Raw genomic sequence first — 18,004 nt, forward strand, 5'->3', positions numbered from 1 at the left:
TATACAACATAATATTTCACCTGCAGGGACACTAGCCCCTAATCAAGATTCAGGCCATATGTACTTCTTTAATGCATTTCAATAATTACATTAATTTTCAGGTTCAAAGATGGCTGGATGCTCATGAAAAATATTTCACGAAAACTTCACTTACACAAAAGCAAGGCTACACTCAAGTCGCCCACCGTACCTACGGTCCAAGTCAAGTGCACTACGGCTTCGCAGGCAGTATACAGTACTCGCCCAAAGTTGTGCAGTTACCGTTCGTTGTGCAACCTCCGTACAGAGTTTCACCTATGCCACCACCGAAACCTTAATATCCCTTTACAGTAAAGGACAGTGATGATTTGTAAATTATTATGTACATTTGTAAATTTTATAGGAAATAAATATTTAAATTATAAAGCCTTGCTTTCATTCCTGATCTTTTTTTATAAGCTTTGTAATTAAAAGACTTGAATTAATATGTATTAAAGTGTCGTTTGTTAAAAAATAACGTTTAAATCATCTCTCTGGAAGTGGCAGGCTTCTGCGTGAATTTGGCCAGCTCGCAACGGTAGGTACCACACAGAAGACGAGAGTGAAATAGTGGCATAAAAATGCTACTGTGTTTCGTACGGTGAGTGAGGGAACTAGATGTTTTTTTTCTGTCATTGTTCCTTTCCTTATCCCTTTCATGCGGACAACAATTTTGCATTTACTTCTGCAAAAACCAAGTACTTGTACAAATTTTCATTGGGGGTGGATATCGCTACACCATCAAGCGAACCAAGAACTTCGTTTTCCGGCCTAACATAGAAAATATGAAATAAAATATGAAGGCATAATTCCATTCGAAGTGAAGACCATCCGATGAGGGTCGTCACTCGCCGGGCTTACAATAAATTGAGATAAATGTACTACGAAATTACTATGCTATGCGGCTACGGGCTACATCTTAAGCTACGCATACGTGTGATGCGCTACAAGAAATATTTATTTCACCGTTTTACTAACTTATAGATTCTTTTAATAAGGCTATTTAAATATCTTTAACTTCTATATATAAAATCGTTCACTATCGCAACATGTTCACTACTATTAAATTTTGTACGATTTTTATTTATAAATAAAAATGCCTGTCCATCTGTAACGTTATATTTTCTTCATGTTAAAGATTTAATACTTTTTATGTAAGTTATTATGTATATTTGTGTGTGTATGTGTTCAAATAATTGTTGAAGTGAAACTTCTTTAGAATCGTTGTGATTTCAAACCTGATGCAACGGAAAAACGACAGGCAAGAGATACAAATACAAAAATGTGTAGAATGAAGCCGGCAAAGAATGAGACAGAAATATATAAGTACATACTATTTTATATTATCGGTCTCTCCTCTTTGTTCCATACTTCGTTCTTTTGTCGATTAACTGAAGTTTCACTTGTATCGTGTTTGAATCGCACACACACCTTTTTTCTTTGTAAAGCGTTCCTCATGAAGCACATTATCGATTCCAATTAAATTTATAAAAATAGGTAGCTCGCAGTGAAAAGAGCAGGTTCAAACCAGCGCTTCTTACAAAGGGTTGACATAGAGGATCAGATCAGGAATAGAGATCAGTCCGCAAATAAAGCGGAGGACACGGTTAATAATGAATAAAAGTGTTTAATAATCCCTTAAAAAAATGGTTGCCTGTAAAGTCGCTTTTACGGGCGAAGATTTTACGTGACAACGTCTTTTTCTCGGTAGAATATTTATTGATATGAATATTATTAAATTGCACAATAGGAACAAGGACTTGAATGAAAATAAGAATTGCACAAATTTTAACTATAGAAAATATATTTTGTTTACTAAAAAGACAGAGACAGAGACACAAGCACGCGCCGATTCAATGCGCCTAATTCTCTAGTGCTGCGAGCGCGACGGACCGATCATAGTTCGGTGACTCATCGTAACGTTACCGGGCGTTACACTTTTTCATGAGTGCCTCCGAGCCGCAACCTAATTTAAGACGTCACGTCAAAAACCTTGTCGAGATAGTAAACTTAATCAATAAATTCATAAATGTTCGTAATGTAATTAATTAATAAATGTTCATTGTTTTACTAAACATAAAAGGCTTTCTTACTTAGTATTGATGTTATTTATAATAATATTTGATAGCAACTTATAGGGACTTAATTTGGATGCTTATAGGGACTAAATTTGGATGCTGGATTGGAAAATTACGATGTGTGTAAAATACACATTAAAATCACACTAATATTATAAAAGAAAGTACAGAACGGATTTTGATGAAATTTGGTATACAGACAGGGTATGGTATAATTTTTATCAGGAATCTTGAAGTCCGGGCGGAGCCGGGACGAGCGACTTCTATCTTATACATATGCTAAGGATATGGAATAAAACAACAAAATTTAATCAGCAGTATTATTTAAATTGCTTTGAATCACAATTTGTAGTGTTTATAGATTATAATAATTACAAAGGAAGATTATTTTTCATTTCAAAATACACAGTATCCAGCGAATATCATTTCTTTAGCCCAAAATAATTCGATAAATAACATTAGGTATATAAACAATAGTGTAAATATCAAACAAACACATGACTAGTAATTGCTAAACTCGAGCGAAATTAAATTATTTATGTGTCATCATTCTATTATAATCTTTATGTTTTCACACTAGAGTACTATTTTGCATGAATTACAACCTTTACCATCTATAATCATTTTAAATTTTCTTTCATACAGATTTATTAATTTTATTGCATTTTTAAATATTCTATTATCGATTAGTAGTTAAGGCTTAATCCAAAACTTTCCAAGTGTTATTAGATAAAATATAATAATAATTAAAAATGCATTGAACAATATTTGCACTTAAAGACGAAATATTTATAACACAACAAATATTTCAAAACTGAAACAATATCAATGAAGCAAGTCGTAACAATTTAAACAGTTATGATAAAGCTAACACCTTCAAATCATTATCCTTAAAGTCCATCTATTTCGTATTTAAATAAATAAAACGCTGTACAAATAATAAAACAAAAGTTTATAACAAATAACAGGAAAATTAAATAACACCAAAAATATAACAAGTTTCAGGCGTAAGATGTAACTGGATACCTCTCAAACCACACATTCACACATCCTTCTCCATATGGTGTTAAATACTTGATACTGGTAGTATATAACAAATTTTTACACTCTCTATAATATATTGAAACTTAATAACAATGATTACAATGCATACAATTTTATATACATATAAAAAAAAACATCATAAATTCGCTATCAAAGTTACGTTAAACCGTAAGCAACTATATGCAAATTCGAAATTAACTTCTAAAACAATTGTGACTCTCATCTAATTACTCTAATACTTGGTATCAGGAAAAAACATACGCCTATTAGTGTATAAAATTAAGCAAACAATCATATAATGCCTAAGACTAGCGATTCAATAACGAAAGCTATATTGCTAGAGAAATCAATTTCATAATATCTACGTGATATGCAATATCATATATTAGGCAGGCGTCTAAACCAGATTGATATTTTGCTCCAATAAATCTGATTAATGAAATTTGTCCTCCACTTAAAAGCTATTCATTAATCTTTGAAAACGATTATAGTTGAACGTTTTTTTTTTTTATAATTGATGCATTTTCTCATAAAAATAATAAAACGTTTAAATGAATACAAAATATCAACCTGTATAAAATACAAGCTATAAATATTTTAATACTAAAACTCAACAATCCAAATGGCACTTTACATAAAAAACAGCAAGTTCTACTCAATAAAACTCAATAGTCATTCGCGAAATCATCACTTTTGCAATTTTATCACAATAGTTACAATTAGTCGCCTCTGGCGCAAAATTGTGGCCGATAAATTTTGAGAATTTTTACAGTTTCGTTGACCAATCCATTCGAAGTACATAAAAAGAGAATTGTTTAGTAAAAACACTCAAAATTTTAAACCGATTATACGTTATTGATCGCCAAAAATTAACTAAAACCCAACAATAATATCACTAGCTTTCAATCCACTCCTTATAACACGATCCTATTCGTTATACTTAGCTATTACTAAATACGATTTTAAAATGTGTGAACAAGCTTCTTATTAATATAATAATAAAAAGTAGTTAAATTTTTTAATTTAAATTCTATGTATAGATTTCAAGATTTTTTCATTTTTTCTTCCATTTCTATATGTATTTATCTAACTATATCTACTTCTAGTGCACTATCTTTTAGCTGTGGTCAATCACTACGGCTTTCCGTAGCCAATGCTCCTCAAAAAACAAAATAAAAGAAACAATCAGCCAGCTTATATTTTCTTTATTATGTAGTAACGAGCTCCTGATTTAGAGCTGTCAAGGATACATATAAACACTGTTCAAATTAAAAGTTTTTCAATATGTAGTCTTAACTGGTTAAAATAAAGGTGTCGATTTTATAATTATGGTACATCGCACTAAAAGCGAAGAATTCATCTTATATTCGTATTTGTCATGTAAATGAAACATCTCCATACAATAACATTGAAAGGAATGTGTTCTTTTTTTTGTTTTTTTTTATATCATTTTTGTGACTAAACGTAATAAAAAAATGGAGCATAAGATACGGTGGGCACTAAAAAGCAATCTATATAATTCAATTGTAACTGACGTTTGTGTGGATATTAAAATACTCTCTTCCTATAAACCGGAGTAATTTTACCACAAAAATATTATTGCTTTCAGTTTTCTCGATAATTGTTAAAAATATTTTATACCACTAACTACGTCCTCTTTAAAATATGTATATCGTTGGCGTTCCGAAAGCAATCGTGCTCGCTGTTCAAAAATATACATTATGACCACTAGCTAAACGACCTTATTGCCTTTAACGAAACGAGAATATTATGAGAAATCAATAAGTCAAAAGTTTGGCGACATACATCCCGAAATACTGATCACGTATCCGCCATCTACGTATACATATATAAATATAGCATCTTAAAATTAGCAATCCAAAAATATAAAATGTACATGTTACATTCGCGCGCTCTCGGATGCGTTCCCAGGCAACCAGCGCTGGGACACTAGCATTGAAGATGTTTCAAATCTCGCTCGAAAGGTTCCGCTTTATGGCCACCAGAGGGCGCAAAAGCCGCCACGACTGGACGGTTATTCTCAAACTTCGTCGTTTCACATTCATAAATTTCATCTACCAATCGCTATTATTATTAATGATTTCCAGCGTTTACTTACGCTTACTCTTACTTACGATTAAATTTTAAAGATTGTCGAGAGAACAATTTATTCAAAAATTTTTAGCAAAAACTCTTATCAAACCTTCAACACGATACCATTGATGGAAATCGTTAATAATATAAAAATCTTCCTCTTACGTCCGACATTTCCGGGCCAATATATTCTTTCCTCGAATAAAAGAATGCAAGATTTACAAATTTATTAGTAAAGAAACAATCTCTGAATGTTTATTTGAATGTTAACACAATATAAATGCTCTTTCCTTTTAATATATTATTTGTGAAGTTAAATAGAAATAAGACAAAGAAGAAGATACAGTAAACGAAGATATAATTAAGAAATCTGATCCACGGCCCTGCACAAGCAAAGCAATCTTAGTCATTCGTAACTTTTGCTTTATAAAAATACGAATCGAAAATATCTCGACGGCAGCATTCCGTCTATGTTAAGCTATGATTACTTCTAATATCTTAATCTAATATCTATATAACTACGTTAAAATATCAGAGAATCCAGAAAAAGGGAATATTTAGGTAGTTATTTCTATATTTAAGTGGTGCACAACCTTATTTTTTCATGAACGCTAGATTAGTATGGCATTTAGCTTTATTAAGGAATCTAAAATAAAGTTAACTATCTAATGAACTAATTTCGATTTTTATCGATATTAAGTTATATATTATATAGTTGTTGAAGTAGGAACTAGGGGTGGGGGAATTGAAAATTTCGAACAATAATAATATATTGAAATCTTTAAGAAAGTTAACAATGGTAAAGATGAAACAGAAACAATAATAGAAAACAATTTTCAAGACAATAACGTCTAAGGAATGTACGGTACCCGTTGCCTATGTGCTCTCTGCGTCGACTAAAGAGAATTAACCTATTAGGCTGGAATGAAACCTTTACGGTAAACGTTAGACCAATAGTAAACCTAACTTTTTTTTCTTAAATACGATAAAATCTCAAAATACTCACAGCTCGTCGGGTTTATTGTATAATACGCTAGGTGCATCTACTTTATAAGAACAGTGGCTTTTAATAATTTGAATTTGTACTTAACCTACACTCTTTAACTCCACCGTGGAAACCATACTTAGAAAACAAATTAATAATCCAAAACTTATTTAAAAAATACCCTTCGTTAAAGTAAACGGAACAAAAGATTACACTTTAATTATCTTGCAATGACGTAAAATGTATGAATCTAAGAATTTTCAAAAATCATTTTGAATATCGTCGGCGATCTAGGAGAATTATTTTATATCCAATTTAGTTTCAAAAATATGATTCCAATAAATGTTCTAAACAAATTTCTCAAAAATATATTATGAAAATATAATACAAATACGATAAAATTTATACTAAATATAACCCTGTCTATGACCTGAAGTTTCAACGTAAAAGAGAAGAAAATATCTTTAATAAGTCATATTCCGAACACATCAAAAGTAAAATAAAAACAGTAGATGATACCAAATCAATAATATAAAAAAAATATGTACAAATTAAATCCGAGGAAGGAGAATCATTTAACGAACGTTATAAGTTATTAAAGGCCTGAGTTCATTCACAACTCGAAGAAACCTGTTTTGAGGAATATATCTGTAATTTGATGCAATAGTAATGTGTGTGAATTGAAAGGAAAGAGAATCTTACAACTAATAAACAAGATAGACACAGTTAGTAACTAATTTTTGCTTTTCAAATTAGAACCTTAAAGCGCCTACATTTACGTATGACTTCAGAACAGTTGATGTTATAACGAATATCTTCGGTAAATAATCGTAGCACGGTGTCAGGTCACATTTTAAACAAAAGCTCGATCAGTAAATCATCATCGGCATTCATGGGTGATTCGGGCGCTAGATAATCAATGATCCTTTAACAAACAATAAATAATGGATTAATCATTGCATAAACCTTCAATTTTTAACTTCAATGTAAATTACAAATTCGAATTATTAAAAAAGCAAATAATTTTCAAACAAAGACCTCAAGAACAGCGCTTATCATTTGTAAAATCAAAACATTACATGCTATGCTATGAATCGCTAGAGGATGACTTTAATTTACCTATTAGGCGTGGGTGTTGTACTGGTGATGTGCTGCGACGAGCTTTGGTGGGCACCCAGCGATGGCCGGCCCCCCCTCGCGCTTGCGGCTCGTTCGCTCTGCAATCTGGACGAAACAAATCGTACGCATTTAATAATGCTTGTTCTTTTTTTAAAAAGCTTCGATTTTAGTCAAACGACGTTCCTAAAACTAAGTTCTAAATTCGATTGTATTATTTTTGGCTTTGCCACTTTATAACTCCGTGAGTTTTGAACCAATTCACGTGACGTGAGTTTGATAAGAAATTGTTGTAGTTGTTATGTTGTAGTTTGGTCCCATTTTACAATTTAAGGAAGTACCAGGAACGTCAATAACTTAAATAAGTTTGTTTCATCAACGAATGCAGTGATCTAAAATAGATAAACATTATTGTTAAGATAAATTCTAGGTGAATTGAATTGATTGCTACGACTTACGTTTGTAGAAAATTCCTCCCAAGTACTGGCCGCATGCAAAAATAGTATTGTATTAATTGATATTTAGTGACCCCATTTTACGTAATAAGACATAAGATATTGTTATAATGATGAAAATGAGAAAAACTAAGTCGTATCTAGCTGAAATTCGTTTAGTTTTAGAATATAGTGTAGTTACCAAAATAATTTAATTAGACTTAGATTTGTCAAGTACCAGTGTAGAAATAAGAAAATCAAATTCAAGAAATACAAACGATCCAGATGAAACTCCGCAAGATTAAACTTACTCAGAAAATAAAACAAAACAGAGTCTACTGTGTCGAAATTATTTTGATAAAGGGCCGACTTTGTAGTGATAAGACAATGTAATATTGTACAAAGATTTACTAAGTTAACGAGAAAACTTTTTATCAATCCAGAGTTTGTGTGTTCTCTAGGAATTGGAAATTACTTCTCTTAGATTAAAATTCATTTATAATATATACGCTTAGATATACTGGGTATAGTACTTATCAAACACAGCATAGTGCGTGTGAAGTCCCGCGTCCCCTACTGGGGTATGGGGCAGAAGATATTCATCTGTTTCACTGATCGATTTTCTTTATGAACAAGTTGGTGATCAGCCTTTTGTGTCCTGCCAGGCTGAGACATTTTTTTGCGAGTCCCCACCGGGACTCGAAACCAGGACCCCTCGGTTCTACTCTCAAGCGTTTACCGCTGTACCAAGGAGGCAGTCAATGGTATAGCATACAAATTTTATTATTTATTAGATTCATCTGTATCCTTTTATTATTATAACCGATTCCTTTAGACTCGGTTTTGATCCACATTAATATAAAATAATTACGTCTTATCATCGTGATTAGGATTTATCAAGATTAATAATTTCCTAACCTATCTATGAGCAAGAGAAACAATTTAGTTCAATATATGATATAAGCGTGTTTTTTAGTTCTTTAAAAATATGTTTATCGATAAATAAATTGTACATTTTATATATCTCGTGTATTAATAGCTCATAATAAGTCAAATATACAGAAATTAGTATTTGAAGAGATTTGATAAACTAATTTGCTTAAAATTGAGCATTAAAATATTTAAAAATAACTCAAAACAGAAAGTTCTCATACATGTAAACATCGCGAGTGTTAATGACAGTTTAATAAAACTACTATAATCCCAAATAACTACACGCAGGTCCCAAATGACTAGGTATCTTGAATCCTGAACGCTCAAAGGATCTAAACTGTAAACGGTTATAATTTACAAACTCAACTCAAAAAATGTCCATAAAGGAATAAAAATAGAACATTCCAGAAAGTAAAAATAAACCACGAATCACACGAAATCCACGTAAACCCTCTGTATTACGTTAATATAATTTTATCGACTCACAATGGAATATAATTCGTGTAGACCATATTCAATACACTAACCAACACTCAGAGATTTATATGTTTGTATAACGAGTTTTATATATTAGTTTGGGTAAGTAATATAGGCGTCCTTTCGCATAAAATAAATTTTAGGGAATTTGACACAATAATACTATAAATAGATAGGATAGATTTAATTTTTAGTTTTATAGCATTGAAATGCTTTATAAATGAGAAATTTTGAAAGAATAGAAAAAAAATTTCCTATTCTTTCAAAATTTCTTAGATAGGATAGAGCTAATATTGAAGTACGTAGCTATTTATTATATCGCTTAAACAGAGTTATGACTTTTTTAATTAAGGTTGTGTGGTCTAAAGATATGAGAGTAATAACATATTGAAGGGATTGCTCGCTTCAATATTTTTTTTCATTTATTTATAGAAGTAACAAAACCTCATTTTGTATTCGTTAATAATAATATCCTACTAATCCTACTAATATATTATAAATGCGAAAGTTTGTAAGGATGTGTGTGTGTTTGTTGCCCTTTCACGCAAAAATTACTGAACCGATTGCAATGAAATTTGGTACGTAGACAACTGGAATAAAATATAGGCAACTTTTTATCCCGATATTCCTACGGGATACGAACTGTCGCGGGTGAAACCGCGGAGCGCAGCTAGTATAGTAATATATTTGTTATTGAAACTTATTCTTATTAAATTATTCACACTTTAAAATTGTATTTTAAGGTGAATAGATATCATGTTCCGGTAAGAAGAGTTGAATTATGTTAAGAACATATGACTACTGAAATACTTTGCTGTAAGCTATAAATTGGAATTGAAAATTAAGACTGACTTCCATTTATGCAAAATAAAGGTTTTTCAATTGTCGTAGTTAAAACTATAAATGTTTTTACCGAAATTAATTTTATACTTATATATTTTTTAATGATCACAAATCTCGTTTATTAATATCTTTTATTATTATTTATCTACAATCTATAAGTATAACTAAAATTTGAGTGTTAGTTTGTAATTATAAAATAAGAGTTAGTTACTAATTTACATATATATATATATATAGATATATATGGATACATAATAAAGCACATGACACCAAAAAGCATTTTTTTTCAATTTTTGTCTATTGTTTATTCCGGATAATCCATGAAATGGATGGACCAATTTTGCCTGGACTTTCAGTGGAAGATACCCAATGTTATAAAGAACAATTTAGGCACCTTTTATTGAATATTGCAAATATTGTGTTGTATAAGGGAACCTTGGGATTAAAACAAAAAGAAAAGAGAACTCATTTAGAAGAATCAAACCGCGGGAAGCAGCTAATAATTAAATAAATTAGATATAAAAACTTACTTAATCTTCGTCTGTCTCATGAATTGCTGAATTTTCCTTGCCGCCTGGTTCTGACGTCGTTGTGAGTACGTTTTTCTGTATAACAATTGGTTAGGTATAAAAACAGCTGAAAATAAACAGTTGCTAAATAACCAGATAGAAAAGGGATGAGATACGATTTTTCCAACTTTATTTTAACCCAATATAAATCTAGAAATTAAAGATTTTATACGCGATTTATTCATTATATTATTAACCCGACGTTTCGAACACCTTACAGCGAGCGTGTGGTCACGGGGAGACCGTGAGATGAGTCTCATTTCATATAATGAATAAATCGCGATTAAAATCCGTTTTAAAGTCTTTAATTTCTAAACGTATAATACTCGCGTAAAATCAAACACAAGAAAATACCAATATAAATGTATCTACAAGAAAATATAAATTTGCTAGTAAAATTTTACAGATTATATTATTTGGTTAATTATGCCTAATATTTCCTGTTGCAATATACTAAATAAAAGGACAATAATAGGTGATTGAAGGTTTTTTGGTAATTTCATCTATAAGCTTAAAAAATCAAATGTTAGACATTCTCTCTAAAATTAAAAAAATTAACAAATAGCATTTTGAATATTCGCTGACATCCAAAAATTACATATAAAAGCAAAGAAACAAACAAATAATTAAATTAAATTGCTACAAACATATAGAGCAATGTTTTAGTTTAAAAAAAATTAAGTATTATTGATTACACAACATCTCATTTATAAATATTCGTTTTCTCGCTACCATTTACTCACGACTATGACCAAATTTAAAGTACTCCCCTCCTAAAAACTAGAGTATATATACAAATATATTTTTTTTGTTATTAATAATAATTAATCAAAAAATAATATCTTAATCTTGTATGTAGTATTTTCCATTTGAACATCGCACAATGCATTTCTTGTTAATTGGCAATATTATTAAACCTATATGATAAGTTAAGAATGCATATTAAAGGTTTATTCATTGAAGAATTAACCACTTATATATCGTTGAAAGCTTGTTAGATTATAATAATTAGTGATCATTAAAATATCTTAATATACTTATGGCGATATCAATCATTATATTGAATGAATGAATTGCGATTATATACCTTAAAATGTATGTATTTCATATTCTAGCGCCACATCAAAACTGCTCTACCGATACCGAACAATGGTTTAATAGTTTTACGTTTTTAATACCTTATGAAAAGTATTGGTTACAAAATTTAGAAAATTATAGAAATTTCAACCGTACGGGATTTACATAAAGTCGTCGGTTAGCAATTTATGATATATCTATCCGAAAGGAATACATTAGAATGATTGTAATGTCTCACTTGATAGTATTGCTGTTGGCCTGCAGCCGCCGCTGGCGATGCGAGCGGAAGCCGCGCTGAATCACCGTTGCGGCCGCGTGCATCTGCTTCAAGTACGCGAACTGGAAAAGTTTGTGATGTTAGTCTAATTGTTCTCGAAATTTCTATATTGAATGGACGAGATCGTATGAAACTCATTAAATGTATTTCTTATTCACTTTTTAATTCGTTAGGTTGTAGTAGATAGTAGTAATAGTTGGAAATTTCGCGACAAAGGGAATTCATGATTAGACAAAAAGACCGTATATAAATCGTTGTATGTATTGTTTTTTAGTTTCCGCTATATTAGTAGGTATACTATAGTAGCTGTGGGAAGTTTAGTGTTATTCTACTTAATACAGTCGAAGCATCTAGAGCATCATTATAATTCCTATTCTATTCCTGCAAGAACAACAGACTCTTAAAGATTTACGCCATCATTGCCTACGTCCATATAAATTTTGTTTCTAATTTCAATTTGTTTTAGACCCATCAATTTCTTTCCTACTGCTTTTTTCATCGAAAACAGCAGCAGTTTATGTAAATTATGTGTTAAAATCATTTTAATTTTTGCTATCCTCTTTGAACTCTCAACCTTTAGGTTTAATGCGATAGACACAAGTCTGATTAAAGTTGAAACGAACTGCCAGTCTGTGATTATAGAACATCCATTCAGTGACACGATACCTGTTTGTACCGCCGATAGCAGTTCTGTATGGTGATGGCGGCGGCGGCGGCGCGGCGCTGCAGCTGGCGCCCGCGGTACTGCCGGTACGCCTTTTGGATCGTCATTGCCGCTGAGTATACCTCGCGTTGTTCACGATCTGTTACCAGAGATTATTGCATTTTAAACGTTGTGGGAAGGTAAACAGATACTTTATTACGATCACGATTTTGCATTATGTGCCACTGAATTTAGATGAAAAGGAAGCTAACTTATCGGAACGGATATTATTTAATAGTCAAGGAGGTAGATACTTTGGTGACTGAAGCCATGTTAAGTGCGGTACATATTGATGTATTGATTGATCACTAAACAGCTGTTCTGATTGAGGTCCTTCGTTGACAGATATATGAAAATGAAATCGACGAATAATTGATAAAGATGATTGACTGATTGACAAATTTCATGAACGCGAAAGAAGCAATTCAACTTCTACCTATATTATATTATTATTCCCCGAATCAAACGAGCAAACAACATACCATTAAGAGTCAAGCTGGATAAATGTGTGGTGGTGTTAAGGAACTCTTGCAGTGTGGCGGAGGGCGCGCACGGCAGCGCCGAAAGCGGCGACGCCGGCGGTGGGGATAGCGCCGAGCCGGGAGATACTGATCCGGAGGAACACGGGGTCGAGCCGCCGCAGTAGCTGGTGGATTAACATTAAATATATTAACATGCGTTTGATTTTTACTTTAAGAAAAAGACTTTTAACAGATTGGAGTGGAACTTTTAACGGACAACATTTAAACGGATATTAAAGGTAATTTTATCGAACATTTTACAACGAGCGTAGTCACGGGAAGACTAACAGAGAGATGTCGATCATTGCATGCGATCATGTAGGGAATTCTCAGCTATTCTCAGCAAAAGCAACTTACGTCCTATACGTATTGTCGCAGAACTCAAAATTGAACTCAGTGTTGAATGTGGTGGTGTCATCGAGCAGCGGGACCATGAGCGCGTCATCACCGCCACCAGAGCCGCTGTCCAGCTCGCAGCCGGAGAGTAATGAAGAGCTTTCGTTCTAGAAAAACAGAGGAATGCAATGTTCCCGAAGGTGACCATAATAGTAATAAAATTGACCATTTTCGCTATTTCCTGCACCAATTGCGTTAACGTTAAAAACCATGCAGCTCAGATATCTTTTAAGATTTCTGAACTTCGGGCAGGCTTATATTGCTAATATATTAAGATTAATTGAAAGAAGAAAGAATGATAAGATTGATTCGTAAATAAAGGTCAAGTATTTTCGTCTACTTAAACACTGTTGTTCAATAAAAACATGGCTAGCTTTGGCATAGTGACCATGTCAGTTTATTTTTATTAGATTACAACGTTTAGAAATTAAAAACTTTTCAACGTGGTCACGGGGAGTCACAGTCTCCCCGTGACCACGCTCGCTGTAAAGTGTTCGAAACGTCGGGTTAATAATATAATGAATAAATCGCGTTTAAAATCCGTTGAAAAGTTTTTAATTTCTAAATGTATAATACTCGCGTGAAACCAAACACAAGAAAATACTAGATTACAACGTGTTGAAATCTTTATTCTATGAATAAACGTAAACCTTAATCTTCTAAGTTAACCTTAATCTTCTGGAGCTAAGAAAAATTACAATGTATTGAAAAAAATACAGACTATATACTAAATATTTGCCCAAATTCAATAGAATCAGTACTACCACTAGAAAATTAAACGTTTATCTATACCATATAGCTTCGTACCTTTATTCTCTCTGGCATCGCTGCTATTATCTGTTCTGCTAACGTAAACACTCTGTCATCCTGCTCCCCTGAAATTAGTTAATAAAATGGGATATTGATATATAGTACGCGATGTCTAAAGAAAGATTGTCAATCTGGCTGCATCCTTGCTGTATTTATCGTTACCTACATAGTCAAAATGTGCGATCTAGCAAATAGTATTGAAACGAGCATTTAAATGGGAGAAAATTTACTGTTATGAAACACATTTTCGATAGCATCATTTTGAAAGAATTCATTTGAATCTTTTAAATATGATCTTAATTAACAATTCATAGAAACAATATTTTTTTTTTAATCTGTCTTATGCTAACATAAAGTCCTTAAATATAACATCAATATCACACTATCATTCAAGTACACAACACCGAATATTGATCATAATTATAATGTGCTCGTAAAACCACAGTGAAAGCGAACTTACCTTTCCAATAATCAAATAGCGTAAATTCTACACATAAAAAGCCGTTTTATAGGTATATCGCTTCATGCAAGCCACCATGCAGTGTCGTGAAGTATTGAGGGTATTTATTCTGTTCTTATGTCGTGGCTGACTCTGTTCCTGAGTTAGGCGTCGTTTTGTCGTGTCTGAATTAAATGACTGTGAATAGACCATTACGAACCATTGAAAGCGACATCGATGGACAACATCGAACAAGTGGAACCGATACTTATCATGCATTATTTGTGTCTGAATTGGAAGCAACAATTTTGTAGTTCAACAAAATTACTGTTTCCAACGCTTACGTTTCGATAATTTCTAAGTCTCTTTGTAAGATGTATCGGCTCGACTTTAACAGGTCACTACTAACAACACCGGGACATCTCCGCTCGATATTGGATAGATACAGAAGAAACTACAAATCTACCAATAGCTATGACTGAGCTACACTGGCAAGAGAGAGACAGAGATACACAGACAACGTTGTTTAGAAGAAGAAGGCCAGAGCGGCCATGCAACTACTACATACACAACATCGATAGACAAGTCGAGCGGAGGGGGTGCTGCGACTTGAAACTGTATAGAACAGCCTTTCTCATTATTTCTTAACCGAATTACCCACTGACTCCAAATAGCAACGGGTCAATCGAACCGTTTCGTCCAGGGCCTGATCGATTCCCAGTGCGATATGGCAGCCGTAACGCTAAGGGCGTGTGCCGTAGACTGTCTATACAGTTCCGCGCTCGCGGACTGACCTGCAGCGGGCGCGGGCGGGGGCGCGGGCGGAGGCGCGGGCGGGGGCGAGGGCGAGAGCGGCGCGGGGCGTGCGGGGGGCGCGGGGGGCGACGGGCTCTCCGGCGCCGTCTCGCCTGCGCGGGCGGACAACTGTCAGTCGCGCGGCTGGACCGAGACCACTCCTCTAGTGTACATCTAACTTTACCCGACCATTCGACTTGGCGGGAGTCGTTATGTCGCTCGCAACGAGCACGCGCACCGTTAGGCCCTAGCGTCCTCACTTCACCCGACCACTATCGGCTAAGTCACAGGTCCGTCGCGCTTTGTCACTTGCCGCTCGGACCTTACTTTCGCGCTACAGAGTGTGAGGACGAGCGATACGCTCTTTTACCTTAATTTTAGATGAGATGAACTTATATGAACAGTTAAGCTATTCGAACGCTGTAACATCGCTGGGACTTTTTCAGTGACAACGCTGAAACCTTTCCAATTTAGAAATATAATATGAGCTAGGTGAAAAATTTTGAAATACCCAAAGGAGGGTGTTTTGCCGATGAAGTAAATAATCATTTGCAAATGAAAACTAACTGTTCTATCAGGGAGGTAATATTTGTTTTTAACTTACATAGGGCTAGATCCATGCGTCGTCCTATTTTCATATCTCCAAGACTATCTTCGGATGTATCAGAATCTAAGGGTAGTGACATACTCCGTTCCCATCTGGAATTATGAATTTAACGTGACCAGTGAATGAGAGAACAATTAAATGAAAATGTCTGAATAAACTCCAACAATAAAAGTAATGTTTTTTAAAATCATCAAGTACTGAGTATTGTAAAGAATAATAAATGATTGACCTTAAAGAAGATGAATCATGTTTATCAATAGCGGAACTAGATCGAAAAGCGTCTGCCATATTGATGCCGCTGTCAATTGACGGTCGCTTCACCAAGTTACTCTCCAAGCTCCCGGCTCGACCCTTTTGCGATAAACTGAAAAGTTTACATACGTCGAATAAACGTAGGTACAGCTAATTTAGATGTCACTCTGAAATGAAATTAAAGAAGAAGAAGGATGTTCGGATAAATTCAAAATGCATATTTTCAATTGCATTCTTGCATAGAAGTTTTGACAATAAGGTATATATTTTTTATGGACAAATACAATAATGCAACTATAATTAATATAATTATTAATTATTGGAACGGAGAAAATCACAGAAAATCACCATATATTCGTATCTTACAATTTCTTTACAATCTGGGTGCATCTAACTCACGTATCTGCATACAAACTCATGTACGTTGTAAGGTTCACCTGTGAGGTCTTCGAAAAACCGCATCCCCAGCGGGCGGGTGGATCCTATCAAGCAATGCCGCGAGGTGGGCGTGCCCCGCGCGGCGGGCGGCCGCCGCGGCGGCGCGCGCGCCCGCCTCGCGCCGCGTGCCCGCGCTCCAGCGCGCCAGCACCACTGCGGTGTCCACGTGACCCGCTGCGCTTGCTACCATCTAATTGGAGACAATTATAGCACTTTATACTAATACCATCGATATTTGATTTCATTGATTTTCATTCAAATTTGTTGTTTGTTTGATTTTATATAACTGTCATTATATTATAAGTATATCGTTATTCAATGTTAACTATCCTTCCAAATTGTTTAAACCTTATCTTTCTAGTTGGATAAACTGCACAGTATCCAATATTTTATTCAATATCGGTTCAGTAGTTTAGTAGTCCATAGCGGACAACAACGTGACGTGTAATATATTAAGATTATTCACATAGAAATTAGAGATTTAGATTAGAACAACATTTTAACGGGATTAATTGTTTATGACCACTACCTTGCTTAAGGTAAGAGTAAGTACTCTGATTTTACAAATACTTTACAATGAGTCTGACGATATCCCTTTATTTAATTTTTAGTTTTATAGCATTGAAATGCTTTATAAATGAGAAATTTTGAAAGAATAGAAAAAAATTGATCACGAGGCGGGATTCGAACCCGTGTTTCTTGCCTAACTTTGTCGACTGATCACGTTATTATATTTAGTACCTGGATGACCGGGCTTTGCTCGGTATTTTTTTTTTTTTTTTTAGATCGATTTATCACCCCCGAAGCCCTCTATATACAAAATTTCATGAAAATCGTTGGAGCCGATTCCGAGATTCCTTATATAAATATATATATACAAGAATTGCTCGTTTAAAGATATAGATAAACTTTTTAAAGCTTTTTTAAATGGTCTCAATTCACAATTAAATTTTTCATCACCGAATAGAAAATATTGAGTATTCATAGTGCCAGCATTATTTTTCCTAATTAAACACATTTGAATAGTATTGGTTATCTTTACAAAAACATACTAAATCTTCCTCACCTCATTCCACCTCTTTTTTTTTTTTTTTTTTT

At 33.5% G+C, this 18,004-nt stretch overlaps 1 protein-coding gene across 3 annotated transcripts in view; it reads right to left on the minus strand.

Moving 5' to 3' along the window:
• Window positions 1–2,402: 2,402 nt before the first annotated feature.
• LOC119830890 (calmodulin-binding transcription activator 2) overlaps window positions 2,403–18,004 on the minus strand; it is a 165,092-nt gene continuing 149,490 nt past the window's right edge. For 2 of the 3 annotated variants that reach the window (XM_038354076.1, XM_038354075.1), the window contains 11 exons: window positions 16,906–17,096; window positions 16,446–16,580; window positions 16,214–16,308; window positions 14,373–14,440; window positions 13,527–13,672; window positions 13,131–13,294; window positions 12,612–12,748; window positions 11,907–12,007; window positions 10,553–10,627; window positions 7,339–7,443; window positions 2,403–7,144 (listed from right to left, as the gene is read on the minus strand). In XM_038354076.1, coding sequence (XP_038210004.1) covers window positions 7,066–7,144; window positions 7,339–7,443; window positions 10,553–10,627; window positions 11,907–12,007; window positions 12,612–12,748; window positions 13,131–13,294; window positions 13,527–13,672; window positions 14,373–14,440; window positions 16,214–16,308; window positions 16,446–16,580; window positions 16,906–17,096 — 1,296 coding nt within the window. In that variant the 3' untranslated portion in view covers window positions 2,403–7,065. Of the gene's footprint in view, window positions 7,145–7,338; window positions 7,444–7,793; window positions 7,819–10,552; window positions 10,628–11,906; window positions 12,008–12,611; window positions 12,749–13,130; window positions 13,295–13,526; window positions 13,673–14,372; window positions 14,441–16,213; window positions 16,309–16,445; window positions 16,581–16,905; window positions 17,097–18,004 lie in introns of all 3 variants that reach the window. The other variant, XM_038354077.1, reaches the window with a different exon arrangement.

The sequence above is a fragment of the Zerene cesonia genome, chromosome 12, assembly GCF_012273895.1.
Source record: "Zerene cesonia ecotype Mississippi chromosome 12, Zerene_cesonia_1.1, whole genome shotgun sequence".
Classification (NCBI taxonomy): domain Eukaryota; kingdom Metazoa; phylum Arthropoda; class Insecta; order Lepidoptera; family Pieridae; genus Zerene; species Zerene cesonia.